Below are 26,575 nucleotides of genomic sequence, written 5' to 3'. Positions count from 1 at the left end.
GCTAACCTGATTCCCATTCCAGATTTTCATCTGCATATCGACAGCTGACTGAGAACATAAAGATTTCAAACCAACATTTGTGACTAGCTAGGGCCCAACGGCCGACGTGTAGTCATGTACTGATCAAAGGAACTCCAGGCTCATCAAACACACAAGCTGGCATCACTGTTTCCCCACAGGCATCAATGGCTTCTCCTGTTTGCTTCCAACATGTGGGTGCAGCTTAAGATCCTCCTGCCCCGTTTCCTTCCCCAGCCCACCCAGGAGAAGGTCTCTACCTTATCACATTGTGTATAGCGAGGCACTTCAAGGTGAGGATCACAGATGTCAAGCTGGTTCGTTGAATCTCTGGGACCATGTGGTCCGGCATGCACTGATCCCAGAATTTCTTGCTGTATACCCGATAGCATTTCCCAGACACCGTTCTGCCAGCTCGGCCTGCCCGTTGTAATGCTTCGCTCCTGAAAGACCAAGCGGTGGGGAGAAAGCCCTCATTTGTTTCCATTTATAATCCCCATGGCAAAAAGCTGTGGGCAGATGCCATTAATCTAAAACACGATTGATTCTGCACACGTTGGATAATGCACTTTCAATGCACTTTATCCATCGTTTGAGGTGGATTTTTTGTTCTGCACACGAAAAAAATCTGTTCCAAATGATCTATAAAGAGGATTGGAAGTGCATTATCCAACGTGTGCGGAATCACTCCACATATTTAATGTACTGAAAACTGTGAAGACATTATTCTGAGGATGGTCAGCAACTAGGGGCTTTTCTGCACACTCTTCTTAGCAGGCAATCCTCAAGCATTGGAATCAGTTTGGGTATGGTTCTTCCACACATCTGCCCGCCCTCAGCAGTTTACAGGTGTGGAATTGGTTTATTTTGTTCTGCACGTCCCTTAAATCAGGATTTTCAAGTGAGGATGCTGTTATCATTGGTGGCGTCATCACAGATGTGACCAGGGCTTTTTTTCAGCGGGAACGCAGTGGAACGGAGTTCCGGCACCTCTTAAAAAATGGTCACACGGCCAGTGGCCCAGCCCCTTGAAAACTGCAACTGTTAAGTCCCATTACTATATATTATTCCTCTATGCTACACATACTTAGCGCCTCCCACCTCCTTCCCCACACTTAGTAATAAAAATTAATAATCAAAAAGGAACAACTCCTCATTCCATTATTACAACACTATTTCATCTTCTCTCTTTATGTAACTGATTAATATAGCAATCCTCTCTACTTATCCCTAGCTTTATCAATGTTTCCATATCTACAAACTATTTTAGCAATTATATAGTCGATTATATATTCATCCATTTCCCCCCTTGTCAGACTGCAACCTCTTAGAAGCTATATACGATAAATCCAGCAGAGTTTTCGTGGCCCCTTCTTACATACTCAGGGCAAAGCTGATCACCACTCTGGGGTCAGGAAGCAATTTTCCCCAGGCCAGTTGGTCTGGGGATCCTGACAGTGTTTTGCCATCTTCCGGGCATGGAGCAGGGGGTCACTGGGGGGGTGGGTGGGTGGGAGGGGAGGGAGTTGTGAATTTCCTGCACTGTGCAGGGGGTTGGACTAGATGACCCTGGAAGTCCCTTCCAACCCTATGAATCTATGATTCTAACCTCATATGTGCACATTCTCATCTGTGTTTCTGTCCGGCCCAGCTCCTGCTAACTCAGAGGACAAAGGGAGTCCTCAGCATAGAACAAGCCCTGCTGGGTCAGATTCAAGGGAGAGGCTGTGACTCAGTGGCAGAGCATCCACTTTGCATGGAGGAAGTTCCAGGTTCGATCCCTGGCATTTCTAGTTAAAGGGATCAGGTCTCAGGTCATACCGGAGACCCTCGGAGAAGACTCACAAAAAGATCCACTTCCTAAGTCCGTGTTCTGGTTTTACGACAGAACAAAACTTGGTAATTTGGGGGGGGGGGGCAGAATTAGCTTGATATTTTTTTCATTACTCAGAAGTTGCTAAATCAAAACGAGTCCAGTAGCACCTTTAAGACTAACCAATTTTATTGTAGCATAAGCTTTCGAGAATCAAGTTCTCTTCGTCAGATGCATCTGACAAAGAGAGCTGTGGTTCTCGAAAGCTTATGCTACAATAAAATTGGTTAGTCTTAAAGGTGCTACTGGACTCTTTTTGATTTTGCTACCACAGACTAACACGGCTAACTCCTCTGCATCAGAAGTTGCTGTTATTAAAGAACAGGGTTGGTAACCTCAGGTCTAACCCCTTTAAAGCTATCCATGTTTGTGGCCATCACTACACCCACTGGGAGCGAATTCCACAATTTAATTACTTCTTGAGTGAAGAAATACTTCCTTTGGTCTGTCCCGAATCTATTGCTCATCAGCTTCGTTGGGTGCCCCCGAATTCTCGAGGAAAGCGATCAAGGCAGCAATCTTTCTCTAGTCACACCATTCATCATTTTATTTCTGCAAACCTTTGCCATGTTCCCCTTTAGTCATTCCCGCCCCCTAGCAAAAAAGTCCCAAACTCTTTAGCCCCCTTCCCTCATAAAGAAGGTGTTCCAACCCCTCGATCATTTTGCTCTCCCTCCTCTGCAAATCTCGTCCGATCTGACCAGAACTGTGTATCGTATTCCAAGCGCGGCTGCAACTGTGATTCATTGTGTGGGCGTTTCTCAGGCCCTGTTCACACATGCAGAAAAGCAAGGCAGTAGAACGAGCTGCCCTACTTCAGATTGTAGGCGGCGGATTCTGGCTTTGAATGTTCTCTCTCACGAAAAACTCCATGCAAACAGAAAAGGACCTCAGCCGGGTGAAAAGGTCTACCTCCTCTCTCTGCTTGATGAGCTGGTTTTCTATTTGTGGGGAGTTCTGAGCAGAGGGTAGCAGTTCAAAATGCAACCTGCCTGCCTGGAGGGTGGAGCTGGAGCAGCTTCCCCATGAGTAAAGCAGCAAACAGTAGCTCACAAAAGTGAGTGAGCCTGACCAGAAACATTTTAAGGAGTCAGGGGTAGAGATGGGCACGAACCGGGAAAATGGCAGCTCATTGAGGTTCGTGGTTTGTTGTGTTTCACAAACCACAAACTGGCATGAAATTGCCCAGTTCGCAAACTGGTTCATTTGCTTCATGAATACGTCACTTCTGGGACAGCAGAAGGTCTGCAGAAAGCCCATCGCCCCATTGCCTAGGAAACTGATTGATCAGTGCCAGGCTGTCTGCAGTGACAACAAACGAACTGGCCTCAAAATCGTCACAGTTCATCAAAAATGCCCTCCGACGAACCGCTGGTTTGCAAATCAAAAAACGGCCTGGTTCATGACGAACTTTAATTCATGTTTCAGTTCGTGCCCACCTCCTGTCAGGGGCCATCACGCATCCTGCTTTGCCCTGCTGATGCAAGGAAGCGCCTTTGGCTAGTCCCCTTGTAGTCCCCTCCTTTCTAGAGTTTTGTGGCCGTGTACAGGATGAATCTCCATCTAAACCTCCTCAGGACTCAGGGTTCCTGCCCCGCACCAGCCTTGATTCATGCTGAGCCTGAGTTCCTAGGGACATCTGTTGGAAACAGAAAACTGGGCCAGGCAGAACCTTGGCCCAATCCATCAAAGCAATTCCTATGTGCCACTTCAGTCCCGTCTATCTCTATTGTTTTGCTAGGTGGCTTTTTCAAAAGACGATCTTGGATAAGCTCTCTCTCTTCCCACCCCAAATAAAATCTTTTCCCATGAGCTCTGTGGAGGTCACATGGGCTTCTGCCTTGACATCCACATTTTGCCTCATCATCTTCTTTTTCCACCCTGTGGATAAACTACAGGTTCGTAGTCCACATGTTTTCTTTCCTAGCCAGAAAACAGTAACATGTTTCTTGAAACTTACTTGGAAATGGGGACCACCTCCAACGTGTCCAAGCCCACTCTCGGGTTATGGTTTACTTGCTTCACAAAACCACTGTCAACCACGTACCTTTGGGGGAGGGGGGAAACACAAGTGTGATTCATGCTGTTAAATACAGGGGAGTTCCTAAATTCCCAAGACCAGCACTGGGTTTGCAAACCCAGTTGGCAAGAAGAGGAGTCAGAAAGATCCAAGTATTCCAAGAAATACTCGGAAGGTGAAGATATACAGCTGAAGCTAAGCAGGGTCCAGCTGTGTGCACTGCCCAGGTGGGAAGCCGCCAAGGGACCAAACCCTTTGAGGGGCTGCCTTCCCTTTTCTAGGCCCACATGCCAGTTCAGTACCACCTTCTTGAGGTACATCTGACCACTGTAAGATCTACATCTTAGTTGGTGAGAGCGCACACACTTTGGAATGGCCTGCCAGATTTTGGGGGGGGGGGGGAATTCTCTTCGGCAAGGATCAGAAAGCTTCGCCTTGCTGTTTGGTTTCAACAAATCCTTGCAGAATAATGACAATAGCCTCAAGGGAAGGAGTTAGAAATTGCACTTCGACCACACGTCTTCTCCCAGGGTGTTGCCCACAGTGGTCTTTTGTAATTCTAACTTGAGTTCATTTTTCTGTTCTTAAGAGGGTTGCATGTTTTGTGTTCTACAGTCAGTGTATTTCATTATGGGTGGGTGGTTTACTTTATATTATTTGATACCAATATTGCCAGTTTGTATGAAGCAGAATGCAACAACAACATTCCATTTATATACCGCCCTTCAGGACGACTGAATGCCACACTTAAGAGTGGTGTACAAAGTGCGTTGTTATTATCCTCACGACAATCACCCTGTGAGGTGGGCACAGCTGAGAGAGCTCTGAGAAGCTGTGACTGGCCCAAGGTCACCCCGCTGGCTTCTGGCAGAGGAGTGGGGAATCAAACCTGGCTCTCCAGATTAGAATCCTGCTGCTCTTAACAAACTGCATAACCCATCCTATTATATCCCGTTACCCTTGTTGCTTCCCCTTATCAAAACAGGCAGAATGGCAAACCTGATTCCATCAATAGTCAGGGATGTGGCTGCGATGTTTGTGGCCACCACGCATTTTCTGATACCTGGGGGAGAAGGGAGAAATATTCTCCTCTGCTGATCTAAATAAAAGAGAAAAGCCAGGAAAAGCCAAGTTACAGCTTGTTGAAACGGATCATTGTATGAAGGCAGGATTAATCACGAGACATTATTCATGTTACATTATTTGTGTTACTATCTGTTTGTCCCCCTCTATCATAGTCTTCCACCGGTGGATGGAGATTTACCTGTTTTATCTGGCATTCCCTCTTTCTTGTGTATGTGTTTTAACAATATATGTGCTTTGTTTAACTGTTTTGACCTTATGCATTTTAAAAATCTGTTTTAATGTTTTGTTTGAAACCTTAGGAACCCCTAAGCTGGGTAGAAAAGTGGCATTAAAAAGTTTAATAGTTTTTAAAATGCCACCTTAATGGAGCAGTAGCACTGTGGAGGATTATCTGGAGTAACAGACAAAAAAAGAGCCAGATCTCTGTCCCATGGAGTTTACCATATAAACCAGGCCCCCACATGGCACCCGTAAGCACAACAGCACTTGCTGTCACCTTTCCCGGCACCTGCCAAGTGCTTTTAGATAGTGGGTGAGGTCAAGTAAGACTTTTGCCAAGCAGGACTTCCGACTGGCCATCGGACATCTGATTGGTGGTTCATATTTTTAAAAACCTGCTTCAGCGACAGGTGCCACGAACGCACAAGGTTGTTCACTGCGTGGCAGAAGCAGCATGCAACAAAATGTTTTAAAATAATATGTTTGTTACAATCCCCTTTCTGTCCTTAGTTAGATTTTGCCTCTAACCCTCTTCTTACACCTTCTGGGTAGACTGCTATCACCAGGAATTATATTCCAAAATAGTTCGTGTAAATTTCCCCTTTAATAACATGCCCAAGTGTCAGGCTCCTTTGTGGGTCTATGTGGCTGAGGATAGGAATGGGATATATAGGAATCACAGATACTCTGGGATAAAAAAACAAAAACAAAATAAACTTTTATTTTTACAAGAGGCGTATCGGTTTCATACTGTTAATTAAGCTTGATGGTTTCAAAGACAGTTCTCAGTTCTTAAAGTTTCCTCACATAGGCTCATTCACAGAGATACACATAAACTTTCCCTCTCAGGCGCACATACAGTTTGCCTGCTTCAGAGAGAATGAATGTTCTCTCACAGACACACAAAGTTCAGGCTTCCACACAGGTTGCCTGACTGAACTAGAATGCAAATCCCCTCAGTCTTCCACAGGTTGCCTGCTTTGCCCAGACTGAACTTTTCTGTCTCTGCTCAGTAACTAAAAACTGCATTCCCTCCACCCACCCTCTCAGACATCAACCGGTCATCTCACTCCCTCATCCCTGTCACCCCCACTCTTCATCTGTATCACACCAAGCATTTAAAGACACATATGCACTTACAATCATTACAATGTCCATTTTAAAAGGCATCCTCTTAAACAGAGCTTCTGCCTGGAATGTCAAAGAGTTACTAGTAGAATTATGCAGGACGTCAATCTCTGACATTTTGTGGCTGGCTCCGCCTCTGGTAGTTGTACCCACCGCCATGTGTCAGAATTCCAAAGGTTCCCACCGGTTTTAAAAGGCTGGAGACCCCCCTGATCTAAATTGTTCGAGGGGGACAGAGGAAGAGGTGAGGGTCAACAAGGGAAGCCTGTAACCACATCCCCCCACCCCCACCTGGGTGTGCACATATTTAGCCTTCATTTCAGTTGGGGAGAAGAACTAAAGGGCTAACCCCTGGTAGGATTGCTAGATCGCCAGCATCCCAATCCTTTAGATTCACAAGGCAGGCCCTGTTGATATTATTCAGTACTGACAGATATGGTGCATCACACACCACTAGGAACTGTAGCGCATGATATTTGTGGATGTGCGTAGACACAACCGTGGCTTTGTTTGAAGAGACTGACTACAGATTCTCACGTACAAAAAAAGAATCACGGTATTTAAGGAAGTATATTACATATATATATATATTTTCTTTCAGTTAGTATATGTACCTATTATATACTTATATAATTTTTATACTCTTAATTTAGATAAGTATTATATTAAGATAGTTAATACAAGTAAATAGACTAGATTACTATGTATTATATACATAGTATATAATACATATATGTATTATATAGATATATATTATATATAGTATTATAGACTTTAAGAATTTATATTATATATTCTTTAGGTTAAGTTGGGTATGGAAAACTGTTGGGAGTCATTAGGAAAGGGGGGGGAAGGATGGGGAAAATGCAATGGGGTGGAAAATGATAATGATTATTATGTTTATGTTTGTTAACCCATCCAATAAAAATTCTTAAAAAAAAAAAAGAATCACGGAAATTCACCGTGTGCTAAATTCAAATGCCACTAGCTAGAGTCTTGATATTGTCACTCATCTCCAACCTCCGCATGTAGCAGTGACCACGGCTGCCCTGAGGACGAACCGTCAAACCCAAGTCTCAGGACCAAAGCCCTAAGCCAAAGACATGACGGAAGAAGTCAGTTTTGGGGAGGAGCCCAAAGGACAAGCGAGAGGAATTTGGGGGCACAGAGCAAGGAAGCCCCAAAGCAGAGCTGTTTACAGTAGCAGGAGACTTTGGGGGCACTGAGCAGGGCAAAGCAGGAGGGGCAGAGGCTACGGGGCAGGGCTAAGAACAGGAAATACAGCCCAATCATTTGGGCCAGCATTGCTGAGAAACGTTTAACGGTACGCAGAGGGTCTGCATGCTGAAAGAACACGACAAAGTTCTTGCAGGATGCAGATGCAATGAAATCTCGTAAACTGTTTTATTGCAGCCCGCCCCCCCCCCGCCGCTCCTTCCTCTCACGTCTTTTTTTTTTAAGTACAGATTTTATTTAAAAAGATCCAGAGGAGTTAGCCGTGTTAGTCTGTAGTAGCAAAATCAAAAAGAGTCCAGTAGCACCTTTAAGACTACGAAAGCTTATGCTACAATAAAATTGGTTAGTCTTAAAGGTGCTACTGGACTCTTTTTTTATTTAAAAAGAAAAGACGTAACAATAGAAAGCGCATAGAAATGTATACAAGCACTATATTTGAGTTAAATTTAAGCTAATAGAAAAGTATATTCAGAATCTATAACAGCACAGCTAAATTAGATAATAGCACTCTTCCTCTCTCCTTAGTTGCTTATAGCCAGGCCTCCCACTACTTGAACTAGATCTAGGGTTTATACTCTAAACAAAACAAAAAAAAAGGGCTCGGTCCTGAGATAGCATCTCTTCCTCTGACACATACACAGAGCTGGCATCACGCTCCTTCGGGAAATTTCTTCCTCAAGAGCTTAACACGCCAAGCTGGAAGCCTGGCCTACATGCATCTTTTTTAAATAGACCCAGAGCTGCTTACCAAGCAAGCAAATCAATCTGGGATTTTAAATGACTAAAGGGATCAATACAAAAAGCTTCCCAAGGCTTTAAGCAGCAGTCCATAAACGACAGGTGGAGAAGACCCAGGACAATTTCTAACTCCCAGGTCAGGACTTCCAATTCTTGGTCACTGCTTTCATCATACTGCAACATTTTTGTGTGTGCGCGCGTAGGGGGGGGGGTAATATTGGACATCATAAATTTTGCATGACCAAGAGGAGCAGCCTGTGTCCGCTCAGGTGGCTCCCTCCAGTTTCCAAGACCTCCCCCTCAATACTGCTTATGTGCTTTCATTCTTTAACAATAATGAGGACTAGAAACATTCCCCGAAACAAAGCTGACATTTCAGGATGCTACACCTCATAGGGATTTCTGAACAATGTATTTATTTAGAATACTTCTGTTGCTGCTTTTTGAGTTAAATATACCCACAAAGCAGTTCAGAATTTTTTTTTGAAAAAATAAAATGTAAAACAGACCGCAAAATAAACCCAGTAAGAGCACAAAACATCAACCAGCAAAACAGCGGTACAACACAAGCCCCAGCAGCAAAACAATGGGTTTGTTTGTTTTTTGTCTGCAAGACAAAATTGCCTTCACCAGCCTCCTGGCTGCTAAACAATATAATTCCATAATCTGTCAGCAAGGCCAGAAAGAGAACCAGGCAGCAGCCAGACACCCTCCCCGTCCTAGGCCCAACTGAGGACCCGACTACATGGGACAATGGAGTTGTGAGTGCCCTCCCACCCACCACTGCCCCCCCTGCCCCCCCCCAGGTCCTGTCAATCAGAAAGACTCCACAAGTTTCATGCTTGAAACCGACATCCAAGGCACATGGGGTCCATTTCAGATCAGGACTATGGTTCTTGGGGAGACACTCGAGCCTCATTTCCTAAACCGTTTTTCCAACCTAGAACAGCGCAGGGAGCCACCATCTGCCCCACTGGGGAAACTTGCACATAGCCCACAAGGACCCGTATTTTTTTCACAAGGGGGAAAACTGTGGTTCCTTGGGGCCATTTCAGACTGGGAAAAAAATCAGCGGATGGGTGGCGGTTTAAGCCTCCTCTCTCCAAATGACATACGCCCAATCTAAATCAGGGTCCTGCACACCTGGGAATTATTTTCCTAACATCAGATTTGAATTCTGATCTTTAATTATGTTTTAGTTGGCTATAAATATTTGTAAACCTGTTCAGGAATTAATTTTTGGCTGAAAAATAGAATAAATACGTTTTTAACTTTTCAAGAAAACCCTGACCCACATGAGTACCCACCAGTGCTCTGACAGTGGGGGACCATGGAACAGGGCCCCTCCGGTGACTTAAAATATATGGGATGGATGACGTGCAAGAAGGCAGTTCTTAACTTATCCTGGTCCCAGACTGGTGTATCTTGAGCCCAGAAAATCAGCGAAGCGATATCCTCCTTGGTATTATGTGCTGAATGCAGCTGTACTTGGCCTGTAACCAGGCAGCTGCATTCCGGGACAGCATCAAGCAGACAATTCAAACCACACCAGAGCAATCTGCTAGAAGCCAGTGGAACAAGCACGAAAAGTACTTTGTAGGTTTCCCCCCAGAACATTTCAACGGCAGGCCCATGTAGAGAGCATTACAATGATCCAGAACCTTAGTAACTTTGGCTAGATCAGTATCTTTCACCTGCATGGTGAAAATCACTGACCATACCTCTGCCTTAACTGTTAAAGGTAGTCCCCCTGTGCAAGCACCGAGTCATTACTGACCCATGAGGGACATCGCAGCACGACGTTTTCTTGGCAGACTTTTTACGGGGTGGTTTGCCATTGCCTTCCCGTCATCTACACTTTACCCCCAGAAACCTGGGTACTCATTTTACCGACCTTGGAAGGATAGAAGGCTGAGTCAACCTTGAGCTGGCTACTTAAACTCGGCTTCTGCCAGGATCGAACTCAGGTCGTGAGCAAAGCTTGGGCTGCAGCACTTTTGCTTACCACTCTGCACCACAGGGCTCCTACCCTAACTGTTACTGCAGCAGAAATAGATGGTAAGAAGAAGGGACCCACAGAGGAAGATGTCAAGAGAGCCAGTGTGGTGTAGTGGTTAGAGTATAGGACTAGGATGCAGGACAGCTAAGTGTGAAATCTCACTCTGCCATGGAAACTCGCTAGATGACCTTGGACCAGTCGTACAACTTCCAGGTGTAACCTACCTCACAGGGTTGTTGTAAGGAGAATGACATAAGACCCTTTTAGTGAAATCCTAAGCAGAGTTACTCCAGTCAAAGTCCGTTGATTTCAATGGGCTTAGACTGGAGTGACTGCTTAGGATTTCACTAAAAGTGTGTTTGCATCCCCACCAGGGAGAAAGGAGCGGCCCAAACGAAGCAAAGAAGTAAGTAAAAGGCACAAGGCTGTTGTTAAAATGCAGATCCACCTGTTGGCATCGAGCCATACAACGGCAGCAGGAGGAGGCCACTGACTGAGCAGTCTTTGACGTCAAGACGGTAGTTGATGGCCTCGGCCTTCTGGAACAGGAGCCGGCAGGCCCTCTCAATCTCAGACTGACCTACAATGGAAGAATGACAGTCAGCTCCAAGATCACGCCGGCTGGCTCAGGCTGTAGGTTTTTCAAAGGAAACAAGCAAATGCTGCAACCTGTCAGGCCAGTTCAGCAGAGGGACACACTTCCTCCTGTCTTGCATCAGTTTGCCGTTTCTAATCTTTTTGCAAGTCACAAGGAGGAGTAAGAAGCTAGGTGGGGTATAAAAGCACTTCCTCCCCCCCCCATCCTGAGTCCCCCCCCCTCCCCAGACTACTGGAAATCTTACTCAGTTAGCCCTTAGATTTCATCTGGCATTTCTCACACACTTTCAAGTTTATCTTTACAGCTGTAAGAGCTAGGGACGTGGGTAATTCAAAGCAAAAGCTGAGATTCTCACACAGCAGAACTGTATGCCCAACTCCACCCTTGGGCTGCTTGCAGAATTGCAACGCCGTACAAGCCTATAATTTTAGAGCAATTTTGGAGCAAACTAGAATGCAAATCCCCTCAGTCCCCTCAAGGGGACTGGCTTCATAGAAACCTCAAAGGACTTCCACAAACCATCCAAGTATCACCAGCGGACAATACGCCAAATGCTGCCACTGGGACAGAGTCAGGAGTCAAGCCCACAGGTATCTCCAGTCCAGGACCTGGGGGGCATCAGGCCCTTAACCAGGGGCGGCGGGCCTATTGAGGCCAGGTAGGCGGTGGCTGCAGGCGCAGGGTGCCGGTGTGAGCGCCGAGGAGGTGCGGCGCGTGGGAGCGCGCGCCACAAAGCACCAGCCTCCTATCCCTCCCATCCCGCGCCACTGCCGCCGCCAGCACAAGCCCCCGGCCAGGCGCAGCCACCACGGGCAGGCATCTGCGGCGGCGCAGGCAACCGAGCGGGAGAGCTCGGAGGCCGCCCGCCGCAGCAATCGGAACGGCGGCGGTGCGTGCGCTCCCATGATGACGTCACACATGATGTCATCACGCAGGCTGGTGCGTGCGCATGCGCGCACGCAGGGGCACTCGGCCAGCCGGCCGGCCGCGAGCGTGGTAAACCCTTGCGCCGCCCCTGCCTTTAACCCAACATCTCACTCTGGTCAACAGAGAAAGCGGGTGACCAGAGCCAGAAGCACCAACAAGGGATGCCAAAACTAGGGACAGGCTGTCAATCAATTGCAGAGCCCCCACTTTGCATGTCCAGGTTCAATCCCTGGCCTGTCTGATCTCAGGCAGCATGTTAGAAATATCTTGCAGTCCCCAGCACCCTGGAGGGCAGGCAATGCAGAATGTGATGGACCGATAATCTAGTACAACACAGATTATATAGGCCCTTTACCACAGTGGTCCCGGGTTCACTCCTCAGCATCTCCAGTTCAAGGATCTCAACGGAGACTCCTGGACTCAGTTTGACTCCTGGAAAGCCAATGCCAAAGACAGAATCTGGGCGGGTGGGTGGCCAATGGTATACAGCAGCACATAGGAGGAAAGACCATAACTCTGAAATGGAAGTACCTGCTTTGCTTGCAGGTGGCCTACTTATGGGGCTGTTGAAAGTTATACCATCATGCACATCAAGCGCGCTGAACACTGAAAGCTAAGTATTAGTATTAGGTCATTTTACTAATAATTAACCTTTGTTGTTTTATGTTTCAACTTTGTAAACCACCATAAGCACCATTACCAAAGTGCACCCAATATATTGTTATTGTTATCTCGATAAACAACTTTAGCAAGCAGAACGTCATGCCAGCTCTCCAACACTGCCCAGGAACAGAGCAGCTCTGCCAGCCCTTCCCTCCCTCCCCAAGTCAGCAGCTTCACAGCATTTTACAGACTGCAAAATGCTGATTTACAGAGAAAATCCAGGGGATTCATTTGGGCACCAACCAAGAAGCCCGCTGGCATCCGAGACGCAATTCCTTTGATTGCTTTTGCTAGGGAAAGCAATTCTTCTGCACAGCACAGCATCAAATGTTGGGACAGAAGACAAAACTCTCACCCGTCAGAAAAACCAAGATGTCACCAGCCAAGCTGTTCAAGTGGATGTCCAAGGTCACGTTTACTGTCTGAAACGAGAAGAGTCAATTGGATTAGGAGCTCAATAAAAAGAAGATCGCTTCTCTCTCAAATACCCACACCGTCTTCTTCTGGCGTAAACACAAATGAAGGAAAACGATGCGTCGCGGCCAAAGAGATGAAGGTTTCACACCTTACATTTCCTCCATGGCAAAGCATGACCCTGTATAACCGCTGGACACTCCCTGTCGAGAGGTCTTCTTCCCAAGAGAAGAGCCCTGAACTGGAACTACTTTATGAATGGCCTGGACATGTGAAAAAGCTAAACAGTTCTGGGGGCAAATTATAGAGGTTATGTCAGATGTTTTACCGAAAAATGTGATTAGAACCCCAGAATTGTTGTTATTATGTATGAACCTAGAAGTGTTTGACAAAATGGACAGAGTAGTGGTGTTTTATATGATTACTGCGGCTAGAATTTGTTATGCTCAACTATGGAAGACTCAAGAGATACCATCAGTGGAAGATTGGATTTTGAAAATATTGAACATGGCAGAAATGGACAAGCTAACGAGGAAATTGAAAGAACAAGACACATTGGAATATGCTTTGCGTTGGGAGAAACTTAAGAATTACGTGGGGAAGGATAAAATGTGGTCTTTGGATAGCTGTTAAGAGGGGAAGATAGATCTTTACTTGATATTAGTTAGAGATTGAATTATGATATTGTATAGTTAAGAGTGATATAGTATATTTTATAGTAATGTGGAAATCTAAATAAGAGATGTATTTCAAAATTAGTAGATATAGATGTATACTATATATTATAATATAGAAATAGGTGTTAATAAAATAGGAGATAGGGAAGTAGTATATATAAGGGGAATGGAAAACTGTTGGAAGTCAACTGAAAAGGGGGGTGAATGGGTGGGATTATTATAATGTGATGGATATTGAAGTTATGTATTATGATTGGAGTATTTTGACCCATCCAATAAAAATTCTTTATAAAAAAAAAAATTGTCTGGACCCAAAAGAGACCACAGATCAATGGCAACATGGCTGCTATATGACCTTTACCATTAGCCCGCCTTGAAATCCACCCTTGTGAACTACTGGTGGCCAGAAAAACAGGGTGTACACATACATAAGCATCCTCCTTTTTAAAAAACCTTCTTGTAAGGTAATCCTGACTGAAAACAAACAAACACAACCACCCACCCACAGACACATAAACGGTCATTAAAGGTATTCCCCCCACCATGTGTTTGTATGAATCTGTGTATGTGTGTATACATTTACAAGCCAGAAAAAGTTGATTGCAGCAAGCACAATTCAATGACTGCAGAATCACTGTCAAGAAAATGTATTTGTAAAGAGCTGTTTTATACATATGTCTCAGCTTATATCATAACAAAAAAAGAGGAAACATTTTCCTGTCTTTTTTTTGGTATTATCTCAAGTTTTTCTTTCAAATATCAAAATAACATATCAAAATAAAGTTTACTTAAACATCAAAATAAGGTTCACTTTCAAGGTCAATATAAGGTTTACTTTCAGTGTGATATCTGGGCTTTTTCATTTTTGCACAGATATTGAATTCTTGGCCTGTTTCTCGCGGGACCCTTGACAATGTCCTGCGAAACCCTGAGTTAGGAAGTTATGACATTAAAAAAAAAATCCTGTGCTCTCTTCAGTTCCTCCCTCTATGCACCCAGAGAAAGGTAATTCATAATAAAGGAGAAAGGTAGACAGTGTTTGTTAGTGTGCTGATCCTGGAAAGTTATGGGTTCTAATCTTTCTGCAACCACAACCCTCACTGGATGACCTTTTCTGGGTCACCCACCCTCAGCTTAACCTATCTTGCAGGGTTGCTGCGAGGATGTATCTATCACATTTTTAACCCAGCCTTCCTCCAAGGTGCTCAGTGTACTATGCAAGGTTCTGCCAGCTTCGTTTTTCCCCTGTGAAGTAGAAGCCATGCCAAGAGAAAGTGACTGGTCCGTAGTACGGGCTGAGTAGGGGCTTGAATGCAGAATCCTTACGGTTCCATCCGAGACTTTCCATGTACCAAAGTCTTTGGTGTCTACCTTCTAGCCACCCTTTGGCTTATTAAATAACTGGTACCATACGTTGACTCTGCAGCGAAGGAAAAAAGTGCCACACCCTGTGGTCCTTGGAGGAAGCATGAGCTAAAAATGTCAGAGATGGCCACACCGAGGCGAGAAGAGAAAGCCTCGCCAGCCAGCCAGGCAAGATCACACACGGCCTGCATTAGCCCCCCCATCCCCCCCCAGACTCCAAGCTGCCCACCGCTGAAAAGGGCTACCATATATCTTTTTCTCCAGATCTTAAATGCAAGGTCCAGTGAGAAGCATAATGTTACATAAATCAGTCCAATCAGCAAGCAGCCACACCTCTGTCACATATGCAGAGCTTTCGGCATCCCTCTGGCCCAAAAGGTCACAGAATATCTCCTTCACCGGGTAGCTCCTTCCTGGGATATCCACCACCAAGCAGCCACCGAAGAACTCAGAAAACTTGCCAGTGTCTAAGGTGGCCGACATTATCACCACCTTGAGAGGCTTCTTTCGGTCAGGGGGTTTCTTCTCAAGGAACATTTGCTTCAGCAAGCCAAACAGGATGTCCTGATAAAGGGGGGGGGGGCGTGGAAGAGCCAAGAAACAGAAAATGGACTTGTAACATCCCAGTGATGGACAGAAGACTTCAAGGTCATTCCAGGGGCCGCGTGACTGACTGCCCACAAGCCCCCTGCCCACCTGCACAGATCGACCCTGGGTGATCCAGGCCACAGGGCAACATTAACAGAGACCCATGAAGCTCCCTTATGTTGAGTCAAACCATTGGTCTCTCGGGGTCCGCACTGCATCCTCTGGCTTACAGTGGGCCTCCCCAGCATCTCATGTGCCTGATGTGTCTTTTGCATCTGCTCTTATCTGATCCTTTTAAGTGGAGCTTCCAGGGACTGAAGCTGTGATGTTTGTGCAAAAAGCAAATGTTCTACCTCGGAGCCATGGCCTCTTCCCAAACTTGCCTTTTTGAAGCCATCTAAGCTAGTGGTTATCACTTCCGAGGCAGTGGGCACAGCAACAAGTTAATTATGAATGTCCTCTGCATACTTCCATCAGCTTCAATGGATGCCCCCCAAGCCCTGGTCATTTGAGAGAGGGAGAAAAAGTTCTCCCTATCACTTTCTCCACAGCCTACATAACTATGTTTTATACTAGCTAGACTGCCTTTCCACCCTCCCAATCAGGGCTGGACCGCCCATTGAGGCTGGGCCAGCAGCCGCCTCCGGTGCTAAGGCACTGGAGGGGCGTCGGCCCAGGGGCGGGGGCGCACGCCATGGAGCTCAACTGCCCCTGCTGCTGCGCCCAGCCAAGAGCGCATGCTGGCAGCGGCAGCACGGGGTCACTGAGCGGGCAGCCTCCCAGCCCTCCTGCCCAGTTGCTCTGTGCTGCCGCCGCCACCAGCACAGCTGTGGGCCAGGCACGGCAGGTGGCCGGGGCGGCGCGCAGAGGATCTGAGCCGGAGGGCTGGGAGGATGCACGCCGCCACGCACTGCCCCAGCTGCCTGCTGCGCCTGGCTCGCAGCTGCTGCGCCCGGCCAGGAGTGCATGCTGGTGGCGGCAGTGTGGAGCAGCTGAGCAGGCAGCCTCCCATTCAGTTGCTTTGCAGGCCAGGGGCAGCCCGCAGAGCAACTGAACGGGAGGGCTGGAAGGCCCCCCGTGCGTGTGCCAGCCTGCGCGATGACATCACACACCAGCGACGCTGGAGCTGGCCCTGCTCCCAATCCCTGTGTTAGACGTTTGTGATAGAGTGACTAGACTAAAAGGAAAGAATGAGTGATGTGAATAACGTATATTAAGTTTGCCTGCCAGGTTTCCTAGAGGTCATTCTTGCTCACCCCTGGTGACCAACCATTGGTCTCCTAGGTCTGTTTCACACCACCCACCGTGCTCAAGCTCCGCTCGTGGGCTTCATCGAGGATAACAACGCTGTATTTGGAAAGGTGTGGGTCTGCCAATATCTGCCTCAGCAAACAGCCGTCAGTCATATACTTGATCGAGGTCTCCTACACAGTTTAATCAGGCATTTGATTAGAGCTGCAAGCTTGGACACATAAAAGCAAATTTCCCAAGCTGTCAACATCCGGGCCATTCATGGAAGGTTGTTCCTTTCCTGGTTCAAAACTAGCAACACATTCACTTTCAAAAAGAAATTATTCATCTGGATCAGATCCCACAAGGACAGGCTGGTATCGTCTTTACCCATGCGGGATAGCCTCCTTATTAGCAAAGCCTCTTTGCTTCCCAGTTGAAACAAATTGGTGTGCCAGCTCGGTTAACCCCAGCGGCTTCTCACTGCTCCCCTCCAGAGAGAGAACTGCTTAGTCGTGGCCCATATCAGGGCTGCTCAGGTGGCTACCCAACATTCTGAAGCGGGCCACCAGTGGAAACGAGGGCCCATCCCCACCAGGTATGATTTTAGGTGGTCTTGGAAAGATGTTTTATTCTAGAGTATCCAGAGGAGTTAGCTGTGTTAGTCCGTAGTAGCAAAATAGTAAAGAGTCCAGTAATACCTTTAAGACTAACCAACTTTTATTGTAGCGTAAGCTTTTGAGACTGGCCAACTGGCCAGTTTCTTCATACCCTCCATACATCTGATAAAGAGAGCTGTGGCTCTCAAAAATTTATGCTACAATGAAGTTGGTTAGCCTTAAAGGTGTTACTGGACACTTTACTATTTTATTCGAGAGGACTTTCTGCCGATTTCATATTGCTGCTTTTGTTGAACGTGTGATCTTGTAAAGCTGTTATTTATCGCCACCCTTCTGATGTGTGTTTGTGGGGTGGGTGGGTGCATTTTTGAAGTCTCTCTTAGACTCGTACACTGGAAAAAGGTGGTTTAAAAATATTGCTTAATTAGGGAAATAATCAGCGCTCAGTGACATGATACTGCAGTGACATTTCTAGGGCTACCCTATAGAAGAAGCACAGACTCCATCAAAAGACCCAGGATTCCCTTATAATAATATAATAATAACATTCGATTTATATACCGCCCTTCAGGACAACTTAATGCCCACTCAGAGCGGTTTACAAAGTATGTTATTATTACCCCACAACAATCACCCTGTGAGGTGGGTGGGGCTGAGAGAGCTCCAGAGAGCCGTGACTAGCCCAAGGTCACCCAGCTGGCTTCAAGCAGAGGAGTGGAGAATCAAACCCGGCTCTCCAGATTAGAGTCCTGCCGCTCTTAAGTGACTGACCCAAGCTCACCCAGCTGGCTTCAAGTGGAGGAGTGAGGAATCAAACCCGGCTCTCCAGATTAGCGTCCTGCCGCTCTTAAGTGACTGACCCAAGGTCACTCAGCTGGCTTCAAGTGGAGGAGTGGAGAAATCAAATCTGGCTCTCCAGATTAGAGTCCTGCCACTCTTAACCACTACACCAAACTTCTCTGGGGAGGACATCCTGGCCCATATATTGGCAGAAGGGGCATCAGTGTCTCATGGGGCTTTCCCGGCTTGATTTTTTTCCAGGTACACTGCAGGATCTGCCACAGTTTGGGAATCCCTAATCGGGACACAGAGAGCAGAGTCCATGGGTTTCAGCACAGCCCTTTTCAGCAAGTATTATCAGACAGAGAAAAATGCCAACCTATCTATTCAAGTCAAAAGAGTTTGTCTATAGCCACAGGCCGTCACAATTCACCAAACATTGACTAATAAACAATTAAATCCCTTATCACAGATTGTATAGGTTACTAAAATTAATTAAAACAATACAGTATGCCAAACTATCCCAGGAGTCACGAAACAGCCTCCTTCAGTACCACCTTAGATCTTATCTTTTTGGCTGCGAGTGCAAACTGAGACATGACACATGATTATAGGACACATGATTATCAGTGTCAGATAACAAAAACACAATCTTCTCGATTTCAGAGTATGTGTTTGTCACTGATACATCAAAATCTAAGGCAGCTCCTTGGTATAAACTAAACTAATTTGACCATTTAAGATCTCCCTACCTAGCCAGTATTTCTCATTACCACCTCACAGTGTCTTTCACTGCTCTGCGCTTCCAGATGATGCAGGCAGCTCTTTTAGCAGGGCATTATTCTCACGCCCCTATGGAACATCGCACCTGCATTTGTGGATTACCTACCGTGGAGAACCTTACCCACTACCTACTTTATTGTCCATTATATAGTGTACCCAGAGCTAAATTTTTGGCTAGAATCCTATCAGTGACAAACCTATCTATTGGTGGAAAGGAAAAGACAGTTCTAACCCTGTCTTGTAACATAACAGACAATGAGGGAATTATGCAGAGTTCTGAGGCCAATGGAAGGCACCTTCTGGCAAGAACTGGCCACGTCGGAAGCAATGGAGGCATTTTCTGCTGCCACTCACAGACCCTGAAACTCCCTCCCCACAGAGACAATAGTGGTGGCCTCTCCTACAGGCCTCCCAGCCCAGGCGGGAGACCTTCGACTTTATTTGAGAGAGGGTTGCTGGCTGTATTGTATTAATGTTTGCTGTTTTTAATATTTCGTTTAACGTGCTTCAATTGTTGAAATTTTAAATGTTATTGTTGCAAACCAAAATGTTTATTTTATTTTGGTCCATGAGGACCAAAAATAGTAATAATAATAACAACATTTGATTTATATACTGCCCTTCAGGATGACTTAACACCCACTCAGAGCGGTTTACAAGTATGTTGTTATTATCCCCACAACAACCAACACCCTGTGAGTGGGTGGGGCTGAGAGAGCTCTGAGAGCGCAGAGGCTGACCCAAGGTCACCCAGCTGGCTGCAAGCAGAGGAGTGGGGAATCAAACCCAGCTCTCCAGATTAGAGTCCTGCCGCTCTTAACCACTACACCAAACTGGCTCTCAGGTTATAAATAAATACATGTGCTTATGTATGAACTGCTCTATACGAAGTCAGGCCACTGACCCACAGAACTCCACACTGGCTACTCGGACAGGCAGCTGCTCTCCAGGGTTTCAGGCAAAGAGGGGTCTTTCCCAACACCCAAAGAGGGGTCTTTCACCAGAGGTGGCTGGGATCAAAGCAACACATGTCATCTGCCCCCAAGCCACAATCCTTCCCTAGATCCTTGATGCACCTTAAACTCAAAACTCCAGCATCAAATCTGAACTCGCTTCCGATACATACCTCCGAAACGCATTCATCAAAGCGAACCTGATACCCCACGATGCTGCCTAGAGGACAGTTCACCTCTTCTGCTACTCGCTGTGCCACAGACGTGGCAGCCACTCGCCGTGGTTGCGTCACACCGATCAGGCCATGCTTGGCAAACCCTGTGAAAGGTAATGGGATCGCAGAGAAAATGAACTGACAACTGCCTTTAAAAAATAACAGTCATACTTCTGTGATGTTTCTCTTCACCCACCAAAAAAAAAAAAGCATACAACATATTTCTTGATATAACTCAATCGCCTGGTGAATGGCTCTCCAAAGCATTGCCTCCCCAGTCCAGTGACTTTCAAACGGCATTTCAAGGCCTGCTGGGATTCCTCAGAAGCCATTAAGGTGTTCCTCTGTGAGCCTATCAGTAATGGCCTGTAAGAAAGGTGGCCCCCACCTATCTGCAAATGCAGTCAAATATTCTAGGACTCAGAGTCTCTCTACACAAGATGCCTCGGTGCATGTTTGTAAAGAATCGGGTGATGCAATGTTAGTAATTTAAAAAGACAGACTCTTCAGGGGGGTTGTTAATTTCATCTTCGCCTCCCCGAAGGTTCTGTCAATTTCACCTCTCTAGTCTAAAACTGTGAGGGATCACAAGCAGAGGGCAGAGAGGAATGGAAATGGGCTGGAGCTGCCTTCCAGAGCCAGGCTCGGTCCCAGGTTCACTCCTCAGCATCTTCAGTTCAAGGATCTCAACAGAGACTCCCGGACTCAGTTTGACTCCTAGAAAGCCAATGCCAAAGACAGAATCTGGGCGGGTGGGTGGCCAATGGTATACAGCAACATATAGGAGGAAAGTCCATAACTCTGAAATGGAAGTACCTGCTTTGCTTGCAGGTGGCCTACTTATGGGGCTGTTGAAAGTTATACCATCATGCACATCAAGCGCGCTGAACACTGAAAGCTAAGTATTAGTATTAGGTCATTTTACTAATAATTAACCTTTGTTGTTTTATGTTTCAACTTTGTCAACTTTGCTTGGACCTGAAGAGGTTCTAATGGGCTGAAGTTTCCCTTCTGGCATTTCACATCCCCTGCACACAGCTCCGGTGTATAGCAAAGCCTTTGCCCTGCCACCAGCTCTGTCTTTTTAAACTACCCTTCCCAGCGACCATTGCATCTCCCAACACGTGTTCTTCATGTGTCAGATATCTCATGCAGAGTGACTCATAGAATCGATTCACATGGGGTACAAGCCCAGTAGGGACCCTACTCAAAGGGGGGGAGGTACACTCTACAGCACAGTATCCACATGCCGAAACTCTCCCACTACCACACAGCAATCCCTTGATGGACAAATCAACACAGAAAGGGTTCACTGAATGCAGATGTTTTAAGGCATGGCTTAAGTTGGATTTCCAAGTATAACAAAGATCTAAATAAATACCTTCTTGGAATAAATATTTCGGGAGCTGAGTGGTTTTGCCACTCCCTGTCTCACCAGTCACCACAAGAAACGCGTTGTCACGAACAGCTTCCACTAATTTCTTCCTGAATCTGTAAATAGGCAAGGTCTCAAAGCCCCCACGTTCTTTCCTTTCTCCTTGTAGCAAATTGGATTTTCTCTCCATCGGAATAAAAGCCGGCCTGTAAAGAGAAGAGGCAACACGTCACAGTGAGCTTCACAAATTCCCAAAGGTACATTCACAGCATCATAGATCCATTATTAAATGGCATCATTCACATCAAAAACAGAAGACAGTGCAGCCACAAACTAGGTAGAAAGATCAAGTTACACTTTACATCAACAGTTCGTGCAAGACCTGATGCCAAACAGCTCGTGCAAGACCTGATGCCATCTCTGAGCATCAGAGAAGCAAAAATCAGGAGGGGCCTTCCTAGATATACCCAGCAATGAAAAGAAATTTTGCTCTATGTGGAAGCTAAAAAGAGAGCATTAAGTGTTACCAGGGTGGATAAAAATCAATGTTTTTTTAAAAAAAATTTAAAAAATCGGATTTTTTTATTTAAATCGGATTTTTTTTATTTAAATCGGATTTTTTTTATTTAAATCAATTTTTTTTATTTAAATCGGATTTTTTTAAATAAAATGCTTTTTGAGGAAAATATATTACCATCCAAAGGTTATTCCATCATGAAATAAAGATTAGTTTTTAATTATGTAGAATAAGGCTGTAAATGTTTAATTTTGGGGGTAAATAAATTCCATGAATCCATTCACAATGTCATGCTCTTCCAGAGGTTTTTGTAAGATTATTGGGCAGTTTCTCTGCCTACAAGATATTATCACAGATGCTTGGTTTTGCAGTTCTCAAAACTGAATTTGTGTCAGCTCAGCAGAGATCACATGCCTCTTCTTCACAGCAAAAATGTTATAACGTGAACAGAGTTGAGAAAAAGACCTTAATCCTATTGTTCTACAAACCTATGAAGACAGAATCAACCCCTCCAGTGCTAAGTTTCAAGAAGTTCAGTGAATAGAAACAATATTTTTCTGATTGTTTGGAGTGGAATAGATCTGCACAAGAAGAAACTAAGTGTGAGGAGGGAGGGGCAAGCAGTACAAAATGAAAGTGAAACTTTTTGAGCACGATACTGCACAAGTCTTTGGATCTTTTGTGTGTATGACCTGAGGTTTATCACATTCTTTCCTTGGAGGAAAAAAACCTATAATGGCAGCAGGCCGTAAAAGAGACCCAGTTTGGGAATACTTTAATGAAGTTCCTTTACCTATCGGTAAGGCAGGCATCTACTTGCATATTAAAGTTATACCAGCAAGAATTAGTCTTTATGTAGAAAACTATGATTTAAATCAAGCCTTAATGACTAGTGATTTAAATAGTGATTTAAATCAGTTTGATTTAAATCAAATCCACCCTGAGTGTTACTGTTTCATATAGGATAATAAGCTATTGCTCCCCCAAGCCTTAGGTGCCTTTAATATATACAAACAAGGAAGCAATTGACAAGATAAACTTCTCTCAGCGTGGAGGTTCACTATTAAGATATTAAGAAAAAGCTTCACCAGTCAGTGTCTACCAGCTAGAATTCTGATAACAGCATAACAACACTATCAGGAAAATATAGCAGTCCTACAGGAAAGGAATTTTTCACAACAGCGGACAGGCTGCCAGGTTCAGTGGGAGGAGATCTGGCTTCATATCCCTGTTCAGCAATGAAGCTCACTAAATGACCTTGGACCAGTCTTTCTCCCTCAATCCTTGCAGGGTTGTCACGAAAATAAAACGGAGAGGAGAACTCTGTAGATTGACCAGAGCTCCTTGGAGAAAGGGCAGGAAAAATACAATGGACAGATAAATAGAAATCCCAAAGGGATAGCCCTGCTGTTCTACAGTAGCAAAAACAAGAGAGTCCTGGTTTTGGCACTCTTGGTTTTCTAATGGTCAAATTTATCAAAATGGTTTAAAATTAATAATAAGAACAACAACAACATTCGATTTATATACCGCCCTTCAGGACAATGTAATGCCCACTCAGGGTGGTTTACAAAGTGTGTTGTTATTATCCCCACAGCAAAACACCCTGTGAGGTGGGTGGGGCTGAGAGAGCTCCTAGAAGCTGTGACTGACCCAAAGTCACCTAGCTGGCTTCAAGTGGAGGAGTGGGGAATCAAACCCAGTTCTCCAGATTAGAGTCCCACACTCTTACAATCTGTACCTTTGGGCACTAGCTATTGATTACATTTTATCCCACCTTTCCTCCAATGTGTTCAGGGTGGGTTTTTATGAGTCTTCCCTCTTCCATTAAATCCTCACAACAACCTTGTAAGGTTTAGGATGAAACATGGCTTCACAGGTGAGCCAAGATTTGAATCCAAATCCAAGTCTGACACTCTAACCACTATACCACATTGCTTTTCATTTGTAAAATCATTCATTAATTGGTGTGCTTTAATTTTTGTTTCCAGTATTTCGGATACAAAAGTCATACTGTCACAATTTTAGAAGCACAATTAATTTTCTAAAAACTACAGTGTAATACCATTTGATAAGGTTCCACGACACTGTAGCACATGCTACTCTGCAGTGGTCCTAATTTATGTTACTTTTTCTCCTTACACCCTTAATAATATAAGCAATTTTTTATAATCTTATATTCCTTGGATACATTAGTACAGTAATACAGGCTCCAATATGATTGCTACATTTATCTATTGCGCTATCTATTCATTTGTAAGAAGCCAAAGGACATTTTTAGCTAAGTGACAAATGAGGAAATCAAATTTAGCTGAAATGGTTACAATTACTGATTTAATGCAGTCAAAGGTTAATGGCACTTTTAAAAAATCCAACAGGTTAGGTATTATTTTATTTATTGTGTGAATATTCATTATAATATGGATATACATCCTCACAGATCACTTTTATATGTTTGATACTGAATGCATTTTATTGTTGTCTGCAGTTGCTAAATGTTTTTGAACGCTGTACTTTATTTTACTCATCTAGTAAATAGATAAAATAGAAAAAAGAAAAGGAGGACAATTTCCAACTGGCACGTCCAGTGTAATGGATTATCCTTTACTATTTAATAGTAACTTGGCTAGCTCCTACATAGATGAAAGCAGCAAAACTGGACCTCCCCTCACCCTCCTGGATAAGGTAGGAGTCTCATGGAATGGGATTTCCAAATCCTACCATTTCCTGCAGGCCCTAGTTTATTGTCATTTGTTTATAAAAGTCTCCTCTATTACTGTAACATTTATTTTTAAAAGTTTCCTCTCCCATTAACACACAGTGTGAAGCAGTCTCTCTCACAACTCTGTTTATTAGGATCAACCAAAATAGCAAGCTTCCAAAGAACTCTATATCCAGCTCAATGTTACATGCATGCACACAAAAACACAGAGCTGGGTGAAAAAGATATTCCAGGGCTTGATGGAGAAGCCCCTGATCTGCAGTTTTAAGTGTCAAATTGCCAGGGGCCTCTCCACTCTGCCCTGAAAAAACTTTCATCTCCTTCCCCCTTTTCTGCATTTGCGCTACTGCAATACATCCCCATGAAGTGAACTCAAATGCTTGTCATTCTGTGATCTTTCCGCTGGAATTTTAAAAAAGCATTGTGCCACTACTACTTTTGCAAGTTTACCTGTACACCAAACACAGCCACCAACTATCTTTTAACTACAGGACTTATTTATTTATGTCATTTATAGTCCGCCTTTCTGACTGAGACTAAAGGCAGATTACACAGTGCGAGATTAGTACAGTCGGTATCAAGGACATTTCCATAAACAATACCATAGAGTAAATAAATACAAGTTTACAAAGACACAGCATTAGCAAGAATCCCATACAGAGTTGAAGAAATGCTGAAACAGAACATAAGCAATTCTAGGACTAACATTAGACAACATAGAACTACCCAGCAGGATCGTACTTGAAGCACAGGCAGCACACAGGAGCACATACTTAAGGCAACGGAACGGATAGTATGTAAGGCAACATAGTGGTGAAGTCTATGATCCCTAACTCATTAGCAAAGCACCTGCAACCTCCTCCCTACAATGTAGCCCTCCTTTCTGAGTAAAAAAACTTAATGAACACCCCCCTCCCGGGGGGACGTTGGACAGCACCCTCAGCCTAAGCAACCTCACCAGGTCGTTGTGAGGATAAAGTAGGGAGAGAGAAAGGACGGTGGAGGAAGCTTCCTGGTGGAATAAAAACAGCAATAACTCATAAGTGACGCCTCCCCCCGCCGTCACTGCATCTCTGTGCTTGGGAGGGGAAGAAAGGGGAGCAAAGCGGTGATGGATATTGTTGCTCCTGTTGAACTCCTACCTGCCAGACGGTTGTTAAAAGACACAGGAAACCTGCCAGGGAACCCCAAAAGTGGCTGCAGCATCCCACTTATGTCACATGGGAAGAACCTCCCTCCCTTTTCCCTTTCCCTGCGCTGGGCGGAGCTTACACGCACCTTTTGCAGGTAGCAGCCACGTGACACCTTCCGGCGTCGTTTGTTTTTCTTTTCCAACCCGGAAGCCGAGAAAGCGGCGCGTCTCTGTGACGTCAGCTTCCTCCCCGCGGAGGCTGCCGCGGCCGTTCCAGAGGCCCCGCCCAGCACCCTAGCCCCGCCCCTCCGCTCTCCTCCCCTGTGATGTGTCCCGTTTGCTCTGCTTCTGCCTGCTGTTCGAGTTGACTCGTGCTGCTCCCTTGCGACCTTTGACGGATATTGCTGTTGTTATTAATAATCATTTATCTAATAATTACTGATCTATTTAATATTATTTTTTTATTTATTTATTTTCAATTTATATTCCGCCCTCCCCACATTTCCAGCGGCCTCAGGGAGGATTACAGAAACAATAGTATTAATAATATCAACAATAATATCTATTACTACTATTAATAATAACAGCAACAATAATAAATGTAATAATAAATAAATTTAATAATTTTAATTTTTAAATTTTTAATAATATTTTATTAATATTTTAATATTAATAAAATATTTAATAATATTTATTATT

General features: G+C 44.9%; 1 protein-coding gene across 2 annotated transcripts in view; it reads right to left on the bottom strand.

Moving 5' to 3' along the window:
* Positions 1-26,070, bottom strand: part of DHX40 (DEAH-box helicase 40) — a 39,890-nt gene extending 13,820 nt beyond the window's left edge. Inside the window, exons 1-10 of one of the 2 annotated variants that reach the window (XM_055001734.1) lie at positions 26,023-26,070; positions 21,512-21,711; positions 20,089-20,234; positions 16,854-16,973; positions 15,295-15,525; positions 12,861-12,927; positions 10,766-10,897; positions 4,911-5,010; positions 3,852-3,938; positions 279-461 (exon numbers count right to left, since the gene is read on the bottom strand). In XM_055001734.1, the coding sequence (XP_054857709.1) occupies positions 279-461; positions 3,852-3,938; positions 4,911-5,010; positions 10,766-10,897; positions 12,861-12,927; positions 15,295-15,525; positions 16,854-16,973; positions 20,089-20,234; positions 21,512-21,695 (1,250 nt within the window). In that variant the 5' untranslated portion in view covers positions 21,696-21,711; positions 26,023-26,070. Of the gene's footprint in view, positions 1-278; positions 462-3,851; positions 3,939-4,910; positions 5,011-10,765; positions 10,898-12,860; positions 12,928-15,294; positions 15,526-16,853; positions 16,974-20,088; positions 20,235-21,511; positions 21,712-25,886; positions 25,984-26,022 lie in introns of those variants that run through there. The other variant, XM_055001733.1, reaches the window with a different exon arrangement.
* Between the last annotated feature and the right edge of the window lie 505 nt (positions 26,071-26,575).

This window comes from Eublepharis macularius, chromosome 17, assembly GCF_028583425.1.
Source record: "Eublepharis macularius isolate TG4126 chromosome 17, MPM_Emac_v1.0, whole genome shotgun sequence".
Lineage (NCBI taxonomy): Eukaryota > Metazoa > Chordata > Lepidosauria > Squamata > Eublepharidae > Eublepharis > Eublepharis macularius.
This window is presented reverse-complemented; position numbering and strand designations above follow the sequence as displayed.